The following is a 15148-nucleotide window of genomic DNA, read 5'->3' on the forward strand; positions in this document are numbered from 1 at the left end:
CAGGCTGGAGTGCGGTGGCACTATCGGGACTCTCTGCAGCCTGTACCTCCTGGGCTCAGGTGATTCTCCCACCCAGCCTCCCGAGTAGCTGGGACCACAGGCACACACCACTGTGGCCAGCAAATAAGCTTTGCTTTTTCTACCTATATTCCTGAAGATTTGTTTCTTTATGCCTCAGGTTCAGTACTTAACCAGGCTATGTCTCAATCACAATTGTCCATATTCTTTTTTTTTTTTAATTTTCCTGGCATGTTGTATGCTCTTTCAGTCTGCAGATTCAGTTCTTTTATAGAAATTTTTCTCTGTGTTATGCCTTAATGCTGTTTTCTATTTCATTTATTGAGTTCCAGTTTTTACATACGTTGTAGATAACTTTGGCCTCCATGTAGGTCTTTAGTTCACTTTAACCTTTTTTTAAATGCATGCATTGGCTTGCCTTAGGGTTTTCCAACATAAGAGTACAGTTTTTAGCTTTCTCTCTTCTGTTCCTCAATCTTTATAAATTATTAGATGTATAATAGTATTGATTTTGTTCTGATTTTTTCTTTATATATATATAGAGAGAGAGAGAGAGAGAGATGGAGTTGCTCCATGTTGGTCAGGCTGGTCTCGAACTCCCAACCTCAGGTGATCCGCCCGCCTCGGCCTCCCAGAGTGCTGTGATTCAAGGTGTAAGCCACCGTCCTGGCCTGTTCTGATTTTTTCTTAGCTGCTTAAGCTCCCTTTTCTTCTTCATCTCTTGTTTGAGCTCATCTTTTGGCTGTTACTTTGTTGCATTTATGCTGTTCTTACTTTGCGAATCGGCTCCTTTTCTTGGCTTCTGCTTTCTTCTGGAGTGGGTCCTTGAATGGCTTCTGCCTCCCCATCCTTTCACTTTCATGCATTGTTGTGTGTTGTATTGTTGCTTTTTCTTTTGCTCCTGCTTAACGTGGACGGTCCTGTCCAGACTGTATTTGTTCCGACAGTCGTCTTGGCTCCATACATCTTGCCAGCCTTCTCACTTGGGACCTTTTGTCTTCCACTCCAGGCTACCTTTGAGTGCTTAAGTGGTGCTTTCCATGGTGTTTGTGTCCTCCAGGGCATGGTTGTGAGAGAGCAGGCAGAGCCTTGCTGGGATTCAGTGCAGTCCTTGCTGCGAAGCTCTTCAAGCCGTTCCCCCAGTCAAGGATGCAGTTCCCCTCCTGTGGGCTCTGCCTGACTTCCCACCTCAGCTTGGTGGCGTGTCTAGTATTCTTCTTTGCCTTTGCTGAGAGCCCGTGTGTATGGCTGGGCTTATTTACTCTGCTTAAAAGGTGATCATGTAGGTTTATTCTAAACAGGACTTCAGCAGTCATCCTTGTACGTTTATCTTGACGTGTTTATGCTCTTATTTCTGAAGAATAGATTATTAGAATTTGTGTTGTGGGGTCAAAGGACAGCTGTGGAAAGTATACCAATTATACTCAAATTTTATATAAAAGTGTCTGTTTCTGAATGAACAAATCCACAGAAACAAATGCAATTATTGGTTCCCAGGGGCGGGAGAGTGTGGAGCGGCTGCCACCGTGTGCAGGGTTTCTTTTGGGGATGACAAAAATGTTGTAGAGTTAGGCAGTGGTGATGCTTGTGTAACTATGGATATGTAGAACCCATGGGATTGTACACTTTGAAAGGGTGAATTCATTACGGTGCATGAATGATACCTCAATATAAACATGTTATTTAAAAAGAAGTGTTTTCCATTAAGCTTGTCAACATACTGTGTATTAGCAATTTTTTAAAAAATAATTATTGGCCGGGCACAGTGACTCACGCCTGTAATCCCAGCACTTTGGGAGGCCGAGGCGAGCAGATCACCTGAGGTCAGGAGTTTGAGACTAGCCTGATCAGTGTGGTGAAACCCCGTCTCTACTAAAAATACAAAAATTAGCTGGGCGTGCTGGCACTGGGGAGGCTGCGGTAGAAGAATTGCTTGAACCCGGGAGGCAGAGGTTGCAGTGAGCCGAGATCATGCCATTGCACTCCAGCCTGGGTGACAAGAGTGAAACTGTCTAAAAAAATAAAACATAATAATAATTATTATTTCTACCAAATAATTGACCTCAAGGAGATCAATTATTTTAATTTAAATTTCCGTTAGGTCAGGTGTCTTTTCATATGTTTATTGACTGATACGATTCTTCTCTGTATAGCGTATTATATACTTGTCCTTATTATATACTTTGGTGGTGCATGCCTGTGATCCCAGCTACTCAGGAGGCTGAGGTGGGAGGATTGCTTGAGTCCCGTAAGTCAAGGCTGCAGTGAGCTATGATAGTGCCACTGCATTCTAGCTCGGGTGACAAGGCCTTGTCGCAAAAGTAAATAAGCAAGCAAAATTCTTGTTGGAATGCAAACGACTGTCTTAATTTTAGATAATATTTGATATTAAGTCTTTTCATCCAAGAAAAAAGTATGTGTCCATTTGGTTTCAGATTTTCTAGATACACAACTGCATTATCTCCTTATTCTAATGTTTGTCATTTTGTTTTTTATATTTTTAAAATCTAACTGTATTGGCCAGGCTCAATGGCTCACGCCTGTAATCCCAGCACTTTGGGAGGCCAAGGTGGGCAGATCACAAGGTCAGGAGTTCAAGACTAGCCTTACCAACATGGTGAAACCCCATCTCCACTAAAAATACAAAAATTAGCCGGGCATGGTGGTGCACACCTGTAATCCCAGCTACTCAGGAGGCTGAGGCAGGAGAATCACTTGCACCCGGGAGGCAGAGGTTGCAGTGAGCTGAGATTGTGCCACTGGACTCCAGCCTGGGCGACAGAGCAAGACTCTGTCTCCAAAAAAAAAAAATCCTACTGTGTTGACTAGCACTGTCAAAACTTTGTTGGACGATGGCAGTATCAGCAGTTGCCTTGTTAGTACCCTGATTTAAATAGAAATGCTTTTGGTTTCACTGTTCAGCGTGGTGTTTATTGTTTAAAAACACACACTTTACCATTTTCAGGTTTTTTTTTTAAGTCCTCAGGATTTTATCAGAAATGGCTCATAAATTCTTTCAAAGCTTTTACTACATCTAGATATGATCATATTTGTTTTTGATCCTTTAACACAGTGAACTATTTTAATAGATTATCTAGGCCGGGCATGGTGGCTCATGCCTGTAATTCCAGCACTTTGGGAGGCTGAGGCGGGCGGATCACTTGAGGCCAGGAATTCCAAGACCACCCTGGCCAACGTGGAGAAATCCCATCTGTACTAAAAATACAAAAATTAGCCGGGCATGGTGGTGCATGCCTGTAATCCCAGCTACTTGGGAGGCTGAGGCAGGATAATCACTTGAACCTGAGAGGTAGAGGTTGCAGTGAGCTGAGATCACCCCACTGCATTCCAGCCTGGGCGACAGAGTAAGACTCCATCTCAAAATAAAAAAGATTGCCTAATATTCAACTCTTGTTTTATTCTTATAATAAATCCTGCCTTTAAAAAAGCCTACGCTGGGCTGTTGGCTCACACCTGTAATCCCAGCACTTTGGGAGGCCGAGGCAGGTGGATCACCTGAGGTTGGGAGTTGGAGACCAGCCTGGCCCAGGTGGTAAAACACTGTCTCCACTAAAAATACAAAAAATTAGCAGTCTGTGGTGGCAGGCAGCTGTAATCCCAGCTACTTGGGCGGCTGAGGCAGGAGAATGGCTTGAATGTGGGAGGCAGAGGTTGCTGTGAGCCAAGATTGTGCCACTACACTCCAACCTGGGTGACAGAGAGACTCTCTGTCTCAAAAAAAAAAAAAAAAAAAAGATAATCATCTTAGCTTGTTCGTTTTCTTTCTCTTTTTATTTTTTAAAATCTTTATTCTGGAAAATTTTAAACATCTACAAAAATAGAATACACAGTAGTCTGATGAGTCCCCATGTAGCCCGTCATTCAGATTTGTCCCTGTTGCCCAGTTTTGCTTTATCGCCATCCTTTCCGCATCCGCTCTCTGTAATTTTGAAGGAACTCTCAGACGCATTATTTCATCCCTAAATATTTTAGTATATATTTTGGAAGTTAAGAACTCTTAAAAAGACACAATACCACTTCACACCTAAAATAACAAATACCCTGTCAGTGTTGTATTTCCAGCTTTTCGTGTGTGTGTGTGTGTGTGTGTGTGTGTGACAGCAGATTGATGGCCGGTTAAGTCTCTGAATCGTAGGCTCTGCGTCTACCTTGTTTCCTTCCTTATTGTTTATCTGCTGAAGAAACCAGGTCATTTATCCTTCTGCTTGTGTAGTTTCCCACAGTCTGGATCTGGCTGATTGTGTCCCTGTAAAGTCATTTAATGTGTCCTTGTCATCTGTATTCTCTGTAAGTTGATATTGGTATATTCTTTTAGCATGCTGCTAGATTCGTCTTGCTGATATTTTATTTAGGATTTATGGGATATTACAGGATGAAATTAGTTTTAGTGTTTTGTGTGTGTTTTGTCTTAGGTTTTCGTATTAGAGTAATACTAAATGATTCATAAGCCTTCTATTTTTATATGTTCTGGAGTGATTTGTATAATTTTGGAAAGTAGTTAAATATCTACCACTAAGTATCTATCAGATAGTTATTACAGGGGAGCCATCATTTTCAGGAACAGATAATTCCCAGCTTATTTTAGCATAACTCTGATGTGAAACCTGATAAGGGTAGCACAAACCGATTGATGGTGCGTAAAAATCCAAAATACAGCAGTCAGACGTTGAAAGTATAAAGCATGATGAAATTGGGTATATTATTGCTTAAATACTGCTCTCGGTCGGTTTCTTTGTCTCCACTGCCACCAACCTCATTCAGGCCATTCTCATTTCGTCTCTTTGGGTCTCCCTGCCTCCAGTTGTGTTCCCATTAAATTCCTTCTTCATGTTTTAGTTCCCTTTAAAGTGCAGACGTGATTGTGATATTCTCATCAAGTATGTATTGAGCAACAACGTGGGCCATTTGCTTCATTAAGCACTGGAGGATACCTGCCTTATTGACAGTACAGTCTAGTAGGAGACAGACAATAATAAAATCATCACTAATGAACGTATGATTAAGACGGAGCAGAGCGTCGTGAAGGAAGGAAATCATGGCTGTAGGAAAGACTGGAGCAAAGCAACCAGATCTAAACTAGAGATTAAGGAAGTGTCTCTGGAAGTGACGTTTGAGATGAGAGCTAAAAGATGAGTGTGAGGTGAAACAAAATGTGCATGAACACAACTCTGCACCCTCAGAGCAGCATGGACAAAGGCCTTCTGGCAGGAGGGACCGTCACATGTGCGGACCTGAAAGGAGATGGGGAGTGCAGAGGGCAGAGGGCAGGGCAGCAGCGGGGATGCACTGGAGAGGCGTTAGCAAGGCCAGGCCAGCCATGGCAGAGGTCTATATTTTTGGCCGAAGGTCCTTGGGAAGTTATCAAAAGGTTTCAATCAGAGTTAAAATCAGAGAACTGTAAGTTCTTAAAAATAGGTCATAGTTATATATTTTAAAACGTCTATTGTCATAATTGGTTTTCACTGAGAAAAAGTCATTCACTTAGAGAAGTATGTGTTTCTGAAAACAGGCCGTCTCTTTTTATGCCGCATGTTCTCGTGTTTAGTAATCTAAATTCTTACCATGTCAGTTGCTTCTTGAAGATATGGTACGTAGCAAGAACACCACATTTTAATTAAGGAACTAGATAGAAAATGAAAACCCTGCAATCGTTAAAAGCCTTGATAATGATGTGGTGAAAGATTAAGAGAAATATATATGAAAACAGATGACAAAGAGGAAGTAGTTTTATCAAAATGATCATTGGGGAAAGCATTTTGAGTAGCTTATCATTTGAACTGAATTTTTCTAACTTGTTTCTATTTGTCTGCCTTTGCAGGAGAGTAGTTATTTTGATGGAATTAGAAGTTCTGAAATCAGCTGATGCAGTTGGAGTAAAGATTGGCAATCCAGTGCCCTATAATGAAGGTAAAATAAAATGCTTTTACATAGGTTGTGGCACTCAGTTGAATACTGCTTTATATATTCGGAATTCTACCTTTTGGATTCAGTTCGACTTGTTCATGTTAATAAAATGATAGTGATTTCAGGGCTCTAGGAGTCAGGTTTTTTCAATACTAAAGAAATGATGTATGAAGAAAGGGCACAATGAGAGAATAGTGGGCAAACGGAGTGGGCAGGATGGCTCACGCCTGGAATCCCAGCATTTTGGGAGGCCGAGGCGGGTAGATCACTTGAGGTCAGGAATTCGAGACCCGTCAGGCCAACATGGCAAAACCCTGTCTCCATTAAAAATACAAAGATTAGTCAGGCAGAGTGGCCCGCGCCTGTAACCTCAGCTACTCGGGAGGCTGAGGCAGGGCAATCGCTTGAACCCAGGAGGGGGAAGTTTCAGTGAGCCGAGATCGCACCACTGCGCTCCAGCCTGGGCGACGGAGCAAGACTCTTGTCTCAAAAAATAAGAAAGTAATGGCAAAAGACTCAGTTATAGTAGACTAAAAAAATAAACACCTAGGATATTATCGGATAGCTGTAATATTAATGAGAAATGTGTTTTCCTAAGATGTATCTGATGCACACTTTTGTTTTTAGAAAGTGTGAAGCATGTGTTCTGTATGACTGGCAGCTTTTAGAATTATCTCTGTTTATTGCTAAGCCGTAAGTAAACTCTGAAGGTAGAGATCATGTTTGTTCTAGTGCCTAACTTGTAGCCAGCCTTTAATCAGTTTTTGCTGAAACAAGTTGAATATATAAGATTATGTTACTGTGATTATCTCTTATGTTGAAATTACTAATGATTTAATTTTCTTATGAAAATGTATAGAAAAGCACAATGAAATCAGAAAAAAGTCCATTATTTTTTCTTTGCATCCTAGAAAGCTGAAAGACTTTCATTATTTTAGACCAGAGAGACAATTCCAAAGAAAGGCAAAAAGAATCTTCAAATCACTGGCGCCACTGAAGGGAAAGATTTGAAGGGTTTGCCCTTATGCAAAGTGAAAAAGTAAAATAAAAGCCTCACTTTACACCAAAATAAATCTGAGATGTACTTTTTAAAGTTAGAAAATGAAACCATCAAAAATCAAGAGAAAGGCTGCACAGATAGATTGGAATAATTCACAATGAATATTTGATTAAATTGAAATTTTAAAATTACGTGTTTAAAATAGGAAACCAGGCACGGTGCCTCACACCTGTAATCCTACACTTTAGGAGCCTGAGGTAGGAGAATTGCTTGAGTCCAGGAGGATGGAGCCAGCCTGGGCAACACGGGGAGACCCCATCTTTACAATAAGTTTTTAAAAACAGCCAAGTGTGGTGGCTTGTACCTGTAGTCTCAGCTGCTTGGGAGGCTGAGGTGGGGGGATTACTTGAGCCTGGGAGGTTGAGGCTGCAGTGAGCCCAATCTGATCATGCCGCTGCCCTTCAGCCTGGGGGACACAGCAAGTGTCTGCTGTTCCCCACTGCAAAATGAAAAGTATGTAAACTTAAACTAGGATAAAATATTTGCAACCGATAGGATTGACAGAAAAATACTATCTTTACTGTTTATGGAATTTTTTACATATTAAGGAAAAAAGTACTTCAGTAGCAAAGCAGGCATTGGAGAAAAATAGATTGTCCTCTGTAGAAGGAAAACAAATGGCTAATATGTTAGAAAAACTCTTCACACTGGCTGGTTATCTTTGCCTTGTTCCTAATCTCAGGGAGAAAGCATTCAGACTTTCACCTTTAAACATCATGTTAACTGTAGGTTCTTTTTAGAGTCTTTTCATCAGAAATAAAGAAGTTTATTTGTATTCCTAGTTGCTGAGGGCTTTCATCAGAAATGGATGGTGAGTTTTGTCAAATGCTTTTTCTGTGCTTGCTAATGATCTGATGATGATCATGTGGTCTTCTTTGTTAGTTGGTTAATATGGTGAGTTACATTGATAGTTATTTTCCGTTTTTTTTTTTTCTTTTTGAGACAGTCTCACTGTCACCCAGGATGGGATGTGATGCCTTCTCGGCTCACTGCAACTTCTGCCTCCCAGGTGATTCTTGTGCTTCAGCCTCAGAGAAGCTGGGAGTACAGGTATATACCACCATGCCCAACTAAAAAAAAAATTTTTTTTCTTGTATTTTTAGTAGAGACCGGGTTTTGCCATCTTGGCCAGGCAGGTCTGAAACTTCTGACCTCAAGTGATCCACTCATCTCGGCCTCCCAAAGTGCTGGGATGACATTGCGCTCGCCCACAGTGATTGATTTTTGAGTGTTAAACCAATCTGGGACCTCTGGAATGAGTCTATGTCGTGATAGATGATGTCTAACTCTTTTTACATATTGTTGGATTTGATTTACTGAGTCCATTTGATTTGGTTTACTTTGTTTTAGAATTTTTGTATCTATATTCATAAGAGATATTTTTCTCCTGTTTTCTTTTCTTGTTATGACTCTGATTTTGGTGTCTGAGTAACCCTGACCTTATTGAGTCAGTTGCAAAGTGTTCCGTTTTAAATTATCTGCTGCACGTTGTGCAGACTTGGTATTACTTCTCCCTTAGATGCTCATTGAATTCACCAGTGAAGCCATCTGGGCCTGATGTTTTTTCTTCACGAAAAAGTCTTAAACTATAAGTTCAGTTTCTTAATAGAGAGATAGAGGGTTATTTAGGCAATCTTTCTTCTTGAGTAGACTTTAGTAGATTATGTGCTTCAAGGAATTTAATCATTTCATTTAAGTTCTTGAATGTATTAGTTTATAGAAATATAAATATTCTAAACACCCCAATTATGAGAAATTATCCTATGGATTAAAAAAATATGTTTCCAGCCAGGTGCGATGGCTCACGCTTGTAATCCCAACACCTTGGGAGACCAAGGTAAGCCGATTGCTTGAGCTTAGGAATTCAAGACCAGCCTGCACAACAGGATGAAACCTAGTCTCTACCAAAAGTACAGAACATTAGCTGGACCTGGTGGTGCTCCTGCACCTGCGGTCCCGGCTACTTGAGCCCAACAGGTGGAAGTTGGAGTAAGCCGAGATGGCGCCACTGCACTCCAGCCTAGGCAACAGACAGAGACACTATTAAAAAAAGTGTGTGTGTGTGTGTGTGTGTGTGTTGTCCTTTGAGTATCTGTAGAATTTGAGAGTTTTATCAATTTTATTGACCTCAAAGGAACAACTTTTGGTTTTATTGATTTTTCTCATGTTTTATATTCTATTGATTTATGCTTTTGATCTTTAATATTTTTTTCTACTTTGGGTTTTGTGTGTTCTTTTTCTCGTTTCTTAAGGTGGAAACTGAGTTCATTGATTTGAAATCTTTTTTTCTAACATAGGCTTGTAGCATTATAAATCTACCCTTAGCTACTGCTTTAAATAGTATCCAGCAAATTTGGATATGTTATATTCTGATTCATATTCACTTCATAAGACTTCCTTATTTCCCTTTCAATTTCATCTTTGACATTCTGTTATTTAGAAGTATGTTTAGTTTTTAAATGTGGGGATTTTCTCTTTTTTTCTTTTGTTTTTTTTTTCTTTTTCTGTTTTTTTTTTTTTTTTTTTTTTTTTTGAGACAGAGTCTTGCTCTGTCATCTAGGCTGGAGTGCAGTGGCACAATCTCAGCTCACTGCAATCTCCACCTCCCAGGTTCAAGCAATTCTCCTGCCTCAGCTTCCCAAGTAGCTGGGTCTACAGGTGTGTGCCATCACGCCTGGCTAATGTTTTGTATTTTTAGTAGAGATGGGGTTTCAACATGTTGGCTAGATTTGAACTCCTATCCTCAAGTGGTCTGCCTGCCTCAGCCTCCCAAAGTACTGGAATTACAGGCATGAGCCACCATGCCCAGCCAAATGTGGGTATTTTCCAGAGACTCTCTTGTTATTGATATCTAATTAATTCCAGTTTGATCAAACAGCATACTTTTTATGACCTGAATTCTATTAAATGTATTGTCTTATTTTATTTTGTTTATTTTTAAGATAGAGACTCACTCTTTCACCAAGGCTGGAGTGCAATGTCGTGATCTCGGCTCACTGCAATCTCCACCTCCTGGGTTCAAGCAATTCTCCTGCCTCAGCCTCCCAAGTAGTCCCAAAAATTAGCTGGGACTATGGGTGCCTGCCACCACGCCCAGCTAATTTTTGTATTTTTAGTAGAAATGGGGTTTTACCATGTTGGCCAGGGTGGTCTCGAACACCTGACCTCAAGTGAATCACCCACCTCCGCCTCTCAAAGTGCTGGGATTATCGGTGTGACCCACCAGCCCGGCCTCGAGTCTTATTTTATGACCGGATTGTGGTATCTTTTGGTAAATTCTGTGTGTGCTTGAATATGTATTCTGTTATTGGACAGAGTGTTTTATAAATGTCGATTAGGTCAACTTCATGAATTGTGTTATTTAGTTTTTCTATATCCTTACTGTTTTTCTGTTTACTGTTCTGTCAGTTGCTGAGAGGGATATTGAAATCTCTAACTATAATAATTGTAAGTTTCTCTGTCTCTCCTTGAAGTTCTGTTAGTTTTTGCTTCATGTGTTTTGAAACTCTATTATTAAATATCTATATAATTTAGGATTCTTATGTCCACTTGAATTGACTGTTATTATGAAATGACTTTGTTTATCCCTGGTGATGTTCTGTGCTTTGAAATCTGCTTTGATATTAGCATAGCCACTTTGGCATTCTTCCCCCCTCTCCCTCTAGAGACGAGATCTTGCTCTGTTGCCCAAGCTGAAGTAGTACAGTGGTGTATTCATGGCTCAGTGCAGCCTCAACACCCTGGGCTCAAGCCATCCTCCCACCTCAGCCTCCTGAGTAGCTGGAGCTACAGGCATGTGCCACCACGCCCAGCTCATTTTATTTTTTATAGACATGGAGTCCTTCCCTGTTGCCACATTGGTCTTGAATTCCTGGCCTCAAGCAATCCTCCTGCCTCAGCCTCCCAAGTAGCTGGGACTTCAGGCTACACCTGTAGTCCAGGAGGTGGAGCACTGGGGCTGCCCGTGGACTACCTGGACTGGGGCTACTGTGCCACCATGCCCGGCTCATTACTTTTATTTTATTTGTAGGGATGAGGTTTCACTTTGTTGCCCAGGCTGGTCTCAAACTCCTGGCCTCAAGCAATCCTCCCGCCTTAGCCTCTCAAAGGGCTGAATCACAGGCATAAGCCACCGAGCCTGGCCATTGTGTATACTTCCTACCGCTGCGCTTTCAAGTTCAGTGTCTTTTCTCAGGTGATGACTGATCTGTTGTTAATCCCATGGAGTGTACTTCTCAGTTACAATTTTCATCCCTTGAAGCTTGCGTTAGGACTTTAAAAATATATCTTCTACCTCTCTGCTTAATTTTGGGGACATCGAGAGTACAATCACAATGTTTGTTTTAAGGTCCCTGCTGCTGGCCCTGTGTCTGTGTGAGTCCGGTGTGTTTCCGCCAGCACCCTGTCTGTCCAGTCGCAGGCCCCGTTTCCCTGCTGCCTTCTGTGCCTGGCCCTCGGCTGAACACCAGACATTGGGATGCATACCTTGTTGGGCGCTGGAAACTTTCGTGATCCTCTCATTATTCTTGAGCTTTTTTCAGGGATAGAGTTAAGTTAACTTGGAGACAGTTTGATCTTTTGGTGTGTTGCTTTTAAGATTTATTAGATGGGATCAGAGAGCTGCATTTAGTCTAGGTGTAGTTATTCCCAATGCTAAACCAGGACCTGACAGACTGTTCCGCCTCGGGCCCCATGAATATGAATTTTTCCAGTCTGACTGGTAGAAACAGGTGCTATTTCAGGCTAGCTACAAACACAGGCACGGTTCCCTCTGGCCTTCTCAGATTATTCTCACCCTGGCCTGAGATGGTGTCCACACATACTCGAGCCAACCAGTGAATGCTCTGCTGACCACCCAGGAACCCGCCACGGGTCTCTGGAGTTCTGTGTAGCCCTCTCTCCTCTGCTGCTCTGTGCTGCTGACTAGACGGTGATCCCCCTGGGCTCTGGGTTCCGTCTCCCAGGCCCGCTAAACCCTGGGGGCAGGGAGCTGCTGCAGACCCGCTCACTTTCCTCTGTCACGGCAGCACTGTCCTTCATTGCTTAGTGTCTAGGGTCTTGAAAACCATGTGTTTCAAATATTTCTCTTTTTTTGGAGGGGGGCGGTTATTTAGATGATAGGGTAAACCTGGTGTCTGTTGCTCCATCTCGTCCTGTACATAGTTTTAAAAGTTGAATATTTTTATGAGGTGTGTCCTTAAAACAAAACAGCGTTCTCCTGCCTCACTTTTCTTTGGCCTCTGACTCCTGTCCAGAGACAGTCTGTTTCAGATCTCACAGCTGTTTCTTCTCTGTCTCCATATTTCTTTTCTTTTTTTTTCTTTCTTTCTTTTTTTTTTTTTTGAAACAGAGTCTTGCTCTGTCCCCAGGCACCAGGCTGGAGTGTGGTGGCACGATCTTGGCTCACTGCAACCTCCACCTCCTGGGTTCAAGCTATTCTCCTGCCTCGGCCTCCCGCAGTGCTGGGATTACAGGCACGAGCCACCGCGCCTGGCGGTCTCCATGTTTCTAAACAAGACACTTGTCCTGCTCTTTGTTAATTTTTTCAGTTGAGGCATTTGTTTATTGACATCACACTGTGGAAGATGAGAATGTGGCACTCTTTTTTTTCTTTTTTAAAAGAGAGTCTCTCTCTGTTGCCCAGGCTGGAGTGCACTGGCATGATCTCAGCTCACTGCAACCTCCGCCTCCTGGACTCAAGCAATCTTCCTGCCTCAGCCTCCTGAGTAGCTGGGATTACAGGCATGCACCACCACACTCTGCTAATTTTTTTTTTATTGTAGTGATGGGAGTCTTGCTGTGTTGCCCAGGCTGGTCTTGAACTCCTGTGCTCAAGCATCCACCCACCTTAGCCTCCCAAAGTGCTGGGATTACAGGTGTGAGCCACCACACCTGGCTTAGAATGTAGTTCCCTTTTTTTTTTTTTTTTTTGACAATCAGTAAAAGTATTATAACTCTTAAAGAATGTGGTCCTCTTACACCTCTCCTGTCGCTGCTGTCCATGTGGAAGTAGATGTCAATATCAGATTAGATCAAAGTTTATTTTTATTTATTTATTTATTTGAGATGAAATCTCACTCTGTTGCCCAGGCTGGAGTGCAGTGGCGTGATCTTGGCTCACTGCAACCTCTGCCTCCCAGGTTCAAGTGATTCTCGTGCCTCAGCCTCCCAGTAGCTAGAATTACAGGCACACACCATCACACCCAGCTAACTTTTGTATTTTTAGTAGGGACGAGGTTTTACCATGTTAGCCAGGTTGGTCTTGAACCCCTGATCTCAAGTGATCTGCCCACCATGGCTTCCCAAAGTGCTGGGATTATTGGTATGAGTCACCGTACCTGGATTTTTTTTTTTTTTTTTTAAATTTTTTTGCGACAAAGTTTTTGCTCTGTTGCCCAGGCTCCCAAAGTGCTAGGGTTTCAGGTATGAGCCACCCACCACACCGAGCTAAAATTTATTTACTTATTTGGAGACAAGATCTTACTTTGTCATCCAGGCATGGTGGCAGGCACTTGTAATCCCAGCTACTTGGGAGACTGAGGCAGGAGAATCACTTAAACCTGGGAGTTGGAGGTTGCAGTGAACTGAGATCGCACCATTGCACTCCAGCCTGGGCAAAAACAGCAAAACTCTGTCTCAAATAAATAAATAAAAATAAACTTATCAACATAGTTCTTCAATTTGTCCACAACTAACTTTTACTATTAGTAGGGTTTTTGCTTAAGGGTAAGTGGAATTGACCCCAGTAATTCTTACACTGGAGATGAATTGCATCCTGGCCTTGTTCTACCTGGAACTGAGTCCCGGCCTTTGCCTAAATGAGATCATGGAAAGCAAAGTAGGAGATCTCAGGCCTGGACCTTCGCAGAGAATTCAGCACAATCACAGATTGCTAAGAGATAGAGGAAACTATTTTAGAGATCAGTTAATCAGTTTTTAATCATTAAGTAAAAACGTGAATGAGGCAATGCAGTAATTTACCCAAGGTCACACTGTGAGTTGCTACAAGAAATGCGAATGAGCATTTATCATTCCTGGCGAGAACACTTTCCTCTGTGCCCAAGCCTTCGAAGATTAACCATCATACCAATGTTTTTGCCTACTTGAAAATTATTTAAGTACATAGATCGTGTGAGTGAATCTATTGCAGCAATGTTATATATATATATAATTAAAAGTTATCTCTATTTCACATTTATATATTTGTCCATTAAAACTTGCATAATTAAAGAAATGTGAAATATAATTGAGATAATCAGACATCTGTTTTTTTAATAAACATTAATCTTTTATAGATAATATGGTTAAATGATTTCAAAAAGATAATACAGTTACATGATTTCAAGTCACAGCTACTAAATTGTGTGTTCAGAGAACTCTTCCTCCTACCCTTGCCTCTTCCCCCACTGCTGCCCTCTAGAGGTAACACATTTTAGTGGTTTTTTTTGTTTTGTTTTTTTTTTTTAAATCCTTCTGGCGTTTATGGAAATGTAACCAAATACAAATAGATGTACTCATTCTGTACTCCACTTTGCCTACATAAAAGGCAGCATACTGTGTACACTATCGTGTCTTCTTATCTGCTTTTATTTATTTATTATTTTAATAGAGATGAGATCTCACTGTGTTGCTCAGGCTGGTCTCAAACTCCTGGGTTCAAGCTATTCTCCCACCAGCCTCCCAAAGTGCTAGGATTATAGGCCTGAGCACTGTGCCCAGCCATATCCTGTTTTTAAAACATTTTTTGGCCAGGTGTGGTGGCTCCCACCTGTAATCCTAACACTTTGGTAGGCCAAGGTGGGCAGATCACTTGAGCTCAGGAGTTTGAGACCAGCCTGGGCAACAAGGTAAAACCCTGTCTCTACCAAAAATACAAAAAATTAGCCAGGCTTGGTGGTGCACACCTGCAGTCCCAGCCACTGGGAGGCTGAGGTGAGAGGATCACTTGAGCCTGGGAGGCAGAGGTTGCAGTGAGCTAGGGTCGTGCCACTGTGCTCCAGCCTGGGTCACAGAGTGAGGCTCCATCTAAAAAAAAAAAAAAAAAAGAAAAGAAAAATTTTTTTTTGGCCTAGAGCTATTTCTGTATACTCGTATATGCTTAAAGATCTTTCTTTCTTTCTTGGGCAGAGTCTCTGTCACCCAGGC

General features: G+C 41.7%; 1 protein-coding gene across 2 annotated transcripts in view; it reads left to right on the forward strand.

Moving 5' to 3' along the window:
- Window positions 1-15148, forward strand: part of RPA1 (replication protein A1) — a 60702-nt gene that overhangs the window by 12291 nt on the left and 33263 nt on the right. For both annotated transcript variants that reach the window (XM_064378101.1, XM_064378102.1), the window contains exon 5: window positions 5858-5946. In XM_064378101.1, the coding sequence (XP_064234171.1) occupies window positions 5858-5946 (89 nt within the window). The remainder of the gene's footprint in view (window positions 1-5857; window positions 5947-15148) is intronic.

The sequence above is a fragment of the Aotus nancymaae genome, unplaced genomic scaffold (assembly GCF_030222135.1).
Source record: "Aotus nancymaae isolate 86718 unplaced genomic scaffold, 86718_ANA_hifiasm-v0.15.2.pri h1tg000018l, whole genome shotgun sequence".
NCBI classification, from domain to species: Eukaryota; Metazoa; Chordata; class Mammalia; order Primates; family Aotidae; genus Aotus; species Aotus nancymaae.